At 48.1% G+C, this 7787-nt stretch overlaps 1 protein-coding gene across 1 annotated transcript in view; it reads right to left on the reverse strand.

The window, feature by feature from the left end:
* Window positions 1-6628, reverse strand: part of LOC142592653 (uncharacterized) — a 26450-nt gene extending 19822 nt beyond the window's left edge. Inside the window, exons 1-2 of the mRNA XM_075704221.1 lie at window positions 6298-6628; window positions 1-178 (exon numbers count right to left, since the gene is read on the reverse strand). The exon at window positions 1-178 is cut by the window's left edge and continues 26 nt beyond it. Of these exons, the coding sequence (XP_075560336.1) occupies window positions 1-178; window positions 6298-6420 (301 nt within the window). The 5' untranslated portion in view covers window positions 6421-6628. The remainder of the gene's footprint in view (window positions 179-6297) is intronic.
* Window positions 6629-7787: the final 1159 nt, after the last annotated feature.

Below are 7787 nucleotides of genomic sequence, written 5' to 3' on the forward strand. Positions count from 1 at the left end.
CCGTGTTTGAGAGCAGCGAAGAGACGAGCACAAGCAGCGACACGAACCAGTAGAGGAACGACACGAAGATGACGTAGATGATGCTGGGCTCAGGCTCGACCCTAACCACGAGTTTGGACAGCTGGTACACGTAGACGCGGCTGCTGTATGCCAGTGCGAACGTCAGGATGCCCGTCACCTGCGAGGAGTGTGTCACACGGCCGCTTCGTGAGTGCTCGGTCACGCTCCGCTATACCGGCAAGCGAGGCCTGGCGCGATACACGTTGAAAGTAATTTGTGCAGGATTTTTTTTTGCTCACAACGCTGACCCATTTGCTCTGTGTGGTGACAGCGCCTATGGCGCTTGTTGTGCGGCCTGCTTTATACGAGGCGATCATGTTTAAGTTCTACGGAATTATTTAAAGTCACCTGTTGCAGATAACATAATTCTAGTCCTTGAGATGGATTACTCAGAGAGGTGCACGTTGCTTGCACGACAAATGGAAACACATATGCAGCTTGTTAAAAATGCACTAATTAACTTAATCAATTACTTTACCGCGCATATTGCAATTTACGAATTGTAGTCGGTGAGTTTGCAAAGCGCATCCACTTGGAAATAATTTGCAGAATGACAGCAGTTGGGAGATTCGCTCCATCACAGTCGACGCAAAGATGCGCTGCTGCTCGACTTACTTTTTTTAACAAAACGCGCTTTCATCCGATGAGGCACCAAATTATCTCCAAGACCCGTGTATTCGGTTCCACATTTTGAGAAATAATAACTCGAAACTAGCGTTACCCTGGAATTTAATTTCAAGTGAATACGCCTTGCAATGTCATCGGCTACAATTCGTAAATTGCAAAATGTCCCGTTTAATTAGTTGAATACGTGCTTAGATTTCTCGTGCTAGCCATGTACGTTTCATCGAATAATCCAGCTTGTGACGTTACGGCCGTGGCACGGCCTTCGTCAGAATATATATATATATATATATATATATATATATATATATATATATATATATATATATATATATATATATATATATTTATATATTCGGGAGAAGTTAAGAATGATCGGCCCGTATGGCGCTCATTTAGGCCGGAGGCGAAGCGGTACCGATCGTAGAGCTCGCTCAAGGAAGAACATGCGGCGGCAAAAACGCGACCCTCTGAGACTTCCCAATCACTTGAATGCATTCTATCGCCTTCTTTCATCCATGGTTTATTTGCGGGATAATAAAATTGTAATCCGGGGGCCGGGCGCGCTTAAATGCGAGAAGTCACTCAGCAAAGAAGCCCAGTCATTTAAAAAAAAAAAAGAATCCTTTCGTCCGCTCTAATGCCCAACCCCGGAATAAAAAGGGGAGCTGAGGTTTTGCCACTTGTGGTATACTATTGTGACCGTCGATGTAGCAGGGCGCAATTACGTTTGATTTTTGAGAGCGATTACACAAGGGGTGTCAATATATAATCATTTAATCGCGATTTAGTTCCCACGCTATATGCCTTCGATGCTGTTCTGTACTCTGTATGGTGTACCAATCTATGCTCTCTTAATGTTCCATGGCGAGCGGAGGAAACAGATTTTAACAACTGAAATTTATTGAAAAAAAAAGAAAAATGATTCCACCCTTTCAAGTATTTACACGCACGCGCTTACAGCGGCGAACCAAAATGGGTAAAAATGTATTTTTTTTACAGAACATATGAAAGAGAGTTATAAGGTGAAGACAAATATACATTAAAGCTCTATGGGGATATCACTTGCGAACACCTGTGAAAGCATGCTCCTCACGTTAATAAAAAAAAAAGAAAGACAAGTGGGGAGACTGGAGATTGCCTGTTCAGATACGATAATTCTTTGCCCATCAGATGCACTGAAGACACACTGAGCCATGCATCAGTGAGGGCTCTGACTCGTATCGACTGAACGTTCTAGTGATGTGTGCATTTCGCTTCGTTCTCCCGAGTCAAGGGCACCCCGCTCTCCGCACCATGTTCTCCCGCGTCGAGAATTTCCGGATTCAGAAGGGCACGGGTAAAGGAAAAAAACGCGTAGGAAACGCGCTGTTTATTCGGAGCGAGAAAAAAAAAGCTAGTAAAACTCGCGGTCTCGAAAGAAAAACGAAGTCCATCTGGTTTTCTTCAATCATATCCGGGTACTGCGTAGGGTACCTTCAACGGCATAAACCCCCGTCATGCGCCGCCGATAGGCCGCGCAGAGAGTGTTCCTGAAAGCCTGCTCGACCGTTACCGAGTCGCACGTAGCGATGCGCCGTTTCCTTCTCCCCGTCTCCCCTGCGTTCGTTTCTTTGTCAATACTGACGCTCCGTTTAACCGTATCAGATAGTGGTAGAAACGATCTGCCTCTCCTTGGCAATCATGTCTCGATGACGCTATATGAGGTTTCCTGGCACAAGGAGCCAATGAGGGCCAAAATTTTGTCCTCTAGCCATATGTTACTTGTCTATAGGGCGTATATATACTTCGTCTGGAAGCCATGACGCCAATAACGTTACACGCAATGGATTAAGTTAAGCTATAGATCGGCATATGCCACTTCCAGAATACGAAAACGCTCGCCTCTACATGAACCCAGGCTCGGTGAGCCCCGCACAAAAAGGCGCTCAAGTGGAAGGGCGACAGTCGGCTTCAGATTAACCCGCACCAGATCAGTGTAAAGCTGCGGATTTTGCCAGTGCCTGCTCCCCGACACGTAGCCACCTATCAATAAAAACATTGATTTTTGAAATCATCAAGGACACGACCTGGCAAACTGTTTTGCAGCTTAACAGCACAAAAAATAGCCCCACTAGTCTAAATTACCACGGAGCCTGTGCCATCACTGTGATGCCGCAGCAGGTCGGCGAAATTCGGGCAAAGCAAGTTCGGTCTTCATTTGCTCTATTAGTAATCGATGGCTTCCAGTGGAGTTTTGAAAGTCTAAAATTTAGTGCCTTTATGTCTGCAGTCTCTCTTTAAGAACAGAGTGACTGTTGTGGGTGTGCTTACGGCATGTTTGTCGTCATGAAAGCGTTCTCTGCGTAGCGAAGTTATCCGTTACTTGCGGCCGGTCGAAACAGCACTCGAAAACTCCCGACTTCGGCGCGCCCTATAGTTTCACCCTAGTTTGAGCTACGGTAGTTGCTGAAGTATGATAGCGCGGAACGCGCGAACGGAACGGTTAAGAAAACTCCTGGACAAAACTTCATATACGCCAGCCCGAGCGCGCGCCTCTTACTCGTTGTGAACACGCAGAACAGTGTGCGCGCCAACATTGAAGCGCCGCTTTAGCGCTATTGGCCAGTTAGCGCCCGTCAACCAAAGCCATGTTAGCCAGCGCCAAGCACTCGCCCTCTACCGTGTTTCGCGCTGTTCGAAGTGAAGAAAAGCAGAAATAGTTCGCCCGTAAATTGAGCAGCCCGTTATTGTCACTGTTTCTGCGGGCAGATAATTTCAGTCTTTCGAATTTCGGGGCAAAAGTTAGTTTGACGAATTGCTAGTGTTTCACCGAATATAAGCCCACCGAACTTTTTTTTCGATGACCAATACGGGACGAACGGTAATATAGGCATCGCAGTGATATTGCGATGTAAGGAATTGTGGGCAATAAACTATATGGAAGAAGCAAAGTTCATCGAAGGGAAAAACTGCCCTGCGCCCTATACTGTAGCACGAAGCTATGAAGGAAACCCATACAGGTTTCTAAGAAAGAAAGCTGCTCATTTGAAAAATTCGTCCTTGTCTGGTGGATCGAAGCCGGAACTAATGTCTTTCCGGGACGGTCGCTCTATACCACCTGAGCTAACCAGGAGGCTAGCAGATTTTAGACCGAGGGCGAACTAGTCGACAACTCGAACTACTGAGTATGACAAATCAGTTCTGCGGGATCTCGCAACGTGAAATAACGTTCATAAAAGGAAAAAAAAATATATTCCACCATCTCAGAAACCCGCAAGGGTTCTTTTGTAGCTTGTCACGTCGAAGGTATTCCAACATGCGGTTTGCGTTGTTCAGGGCAGATGCGGGTTGAAAATCGCATTTTTGTTCTTTAAAAAAATTTTAACATTCCGATCGCAAAATTACGCTTCAGCATTCTGTTACATATGTAAAATAATCAAGGCGTTTGTCCAATCAGAAGACTGCGAAAAAGAGATTCTAAGTGAGGCATGGTTCATTTTTCCACTCAAAATCGACATGTGAGAGTCGCAACCACACGTTTTCTTCCAGATTATGAGCTTTCCTGGTGTAAACACAGGCGAGTACTAAGCCTAGCTGAGTGAACACCAGCCCGTCCTACGCGTTTGGCCATGTGCTTAGGCGAAGGCTGCATGCTGCCTACACATGAGACAAGCGAGAAGTTGTTTTTTCGCTGTATTCAGGGCAAACCCCAAAGTGCCGCTGAGACTTTTAAAACAAAGATTTGGTTGCTGTGCCCCAAAACGATAATTACGTCACGCGCTGTTCTGGAGGCAACCACTTCTATAGCCATACTGCGGTTCAACAGAGGCCACAAAGGCCACAAAGGCTTTGAGAAGGTTCTACAGCTAGAGTCGGTAGCCCTTCGAGCTCGGGAGTTGATGACTATGAGCAACTGCACAGACCAGAGAAGACCAGACAAGAACATCAAAAAAAAATATTTGGAACACAGGCAGCTGAAGCTGAATCTCGTCACTGCAGCGTAGTAAAAGAAGCCCGACTGTGGGAGGAAGCTCGCGAGGGTCCCGAGGGTAGCACCTACGTGTATTTTGAAGTTTTACACTTCTGCTGGAAAGGCATGGTCTGCATTCCGCCAAATTTCATGCAAATTAATAATCTGCAATAGTAGTGAGCGTGTTTACAAGCTCTCTACTGCGTCTTTCTTTTTCTCAATATTACGCTGTTTTTTTTTACTATATAACTATTTGTGGACAAACATTTTGGTACTTTATGTGTATGAATCTGGAACATATCTTCTATGCACATAATGCAACTCTTTGTTTTTATTGTAAGTTGCAGTAATTTGCGTCATGTGAATTTTAGGATACCAATCATCAACGTTCTCCATAACTATAGTGAATATTAAAAATAAATAAATAATAAAGCGAAACCAACATAATTTTATGCTTATTTGCAACCACGTACTTGTTTCTAACATTGGTCTGGTATCAGGCCTAAACCTTCCACAAGAAACATTACTTTTCCCACTTTCAGGAAGCACACAAAATAAGCAGACAAAATATGGAGAAAATAAAGTTATGTTCAAAAACTAGGAGAGTAAACTCTATATGGTGCATGAATTCCACTCAATAAGCTTCATTATTATGGAAAATCAATCTCTGAGGCGCGTCTCCCTTAATTATTAGTTTGATATAGGGTAGGCAAGATAATGTTCTCGTTATATTAAGGTAGTGTAACGGTAGGAGGATACAGAATTAGCAGTGACATAGTTCACATGTTTTGCAGGCAAGATTGACCCAAAAGTAACCGTATCGTGGGCAGCGTGGTAATTAATTGTGACATGTTGTTTATTGGAATCAGTGCTCGAATACGTAATTGCTAAATAAGGCAGTAGGGAACGGACGTATTTCCCGCACCAACATGAGATAGTGTGAGTGCGAAAGACACTCTGTGGTCGCCAGCTGTAGCTTCACTTTACCATTTTCTTTTCTAACACCATGTCAATATAACGCGTCGATTGTCACTGCAGATCACAGTGCGTCCAGTAAATTTCGTATAACATTCATCAACGTAGACGTGAAAGAATCTGGTTAAAGTACATGCGCAGAGGACAGCACACGTTTTCATAGCTGGCGGACAACAGATGACATTTAGCGAAATTTCGTCGAAGAGGAAACGACAGTAACTGAGAACGTGCAGTCACACCGCGCCGCCTCTGAGCAGATGCGCCAAGCACCGGCGCGGAGAGAGCGAAGTGCGATGTCTCGGCGGGAGGGGGGAGTCGATATATCGATTCCCATTGCGTCTGCTCGCACCGGCGTGCTTCGAGCAACACATACACCTACGGTGTGACGCACGCAGCGCGCGCCTTCTCCATCTCGCCCCGAACCGCGGGAAACACAGGGGCACCGCAGAGGACCGCCGCGGTATATCGCGACGTGACGGCTATTTGTCCCTTGAATTGGAAGTCGTCGATGCAGGCGCTAAATTCGCGCGGTGAATCGGGCCAAGAAGGAGCAGGCCGCAACCGGTGAATGAGCAGCTCTGGGTGCGGCCGGAGGCGCCGTGTCTCTCGAGTTATTTTTCCAGCCTCCCGCGCCGCAGCACGTTAGCGCGGAAAGGCATGCGGCGATGCACGGAGGTGTTACTTGCGATTTCGGCGATGGTCAGAATTCCGCTCGGCGAGTTGAGGAACGACAGGGAGAGCGCGAAGGAGAAGGACGGCAAGTCGTCGTCGGTGCCGGCAAACCAGACGTCAAGCCGGGGCAGCCCCATGATGATTCGCGTGTGCCCCGCCGCACGGCGTCTGCCGTCGGCCTCTTCGGGTGAGCGCGGCGCCAGCGCCGTTTCTTCCGGCCGCGGATGGTTCGAGCGGTGGGCAGGGAGGGGGGACCGTCTGCTTGCCTTCAAAGGGGCGCACGCCCACACGCCTGTCGTAAGCGCCCGCGCATCCGTCGCCGGGCGCTTGTTTTCCTAACGCGCCGCCGGGCCCGCAGCGCTTATCGTGCTCCGTCAGGCGCGAAGATATTTTCGTTCGTGCAGCATTCCTGAGCGAGCCCTTCGGCACGACCGAGCGAGTCACATACTGGGGCTTCGTGGGGGTCGCTAATTGCCTTCGTGGATCAGGCCCTCGCCGACAGATACTAGCGCGCGACAGAGCTTCGCCCTGTATCGGCCGAACGGCGTTAGGCCGGATGCGAGATTGCGGGAGACGCAGTTCACGCGAGCGGATGCAGCCGTTGCTTAATTAATGTGGCACCCTTCCGTGAACACGGGTGGCGCGGGGCCTCTGCGGCCGGACCCTAAGGACGCTAACTATAAATACGTAGCAGCATGAGATACTTAAAATAATGCAATGTAAGTTATCCAATTTTGATGTGCACAACTGACTGCCAGGACCGAGTACCTATGGGCAGATATATAGCATATCTCAGTAGTGTTATCTTAAGACTTGCGGCTTTCGTTGGCCTTCTACAAAAGCTTGTAATTTTCCCACTGCTATTATAAATGTTTAAGAACATTGCCTATGTAGCATCAAATAATAAATGCTTCGTAATACCGTGTCATAATCATGTTAGAAAAGCAGAGCAAAGACCGGAAGCCATGGTATTAACTTTTTATGAATGTCATCTCACAGCATAACTCCTGCATCATTTTACAAAAATCTAAAAACGACATCGACAGAACAGCTATCACGTTAAAGTTGTGCCATCAGTTCGCCTCCATGATGTCCGCACTCGACGCCCCATGTTGTCACGCACCTCGGAGACGGCAGCTGAAATGGGAGAAGCCGCCTCTGCGTCGGGGCAGCTGTGCGCCGCCGGCCGCCCAAACCAGTGTGCTTCAGTGGCTCGTAGAAGGCGGTGGCGACGGTGGTCAAGACCAGGCCTTGATAAAGAGGAAGCACATGGCGTTCCCGGGGACGGCCGGCGTGACCGAGATGGCGGCGGACACGAAGAAAGCGCTCAAGGTGGCGAACGTCGGCGTGATCACAAACGGCAGCCAAGCTTGAGCCGGTACTTTGGCGGCGGCGCGATCTCGTTCATGGCTGCCGCGTCCGAGGAAGTCCAGGCCACCGCCGCCAGCTCCGGCGCCGACGGTGCTGCATCCATCGTCACTCCGGCGCTTCGAAGGCCCAGAGC

Source organism: Dermacentor variabilis, chromosome 1 (assembly GCF_050947875.1).
Source record: "Dermacentor variabilis isolate Ectoservices chromosome 1, ASM5094787v1, whole genome shotgun sequence".
NCBI lineage: Eukaryota > Metazoa > Arthropoda > Arachnida > Ixodida > Ixodidae > Dermacentor > Dermacentor variabilis.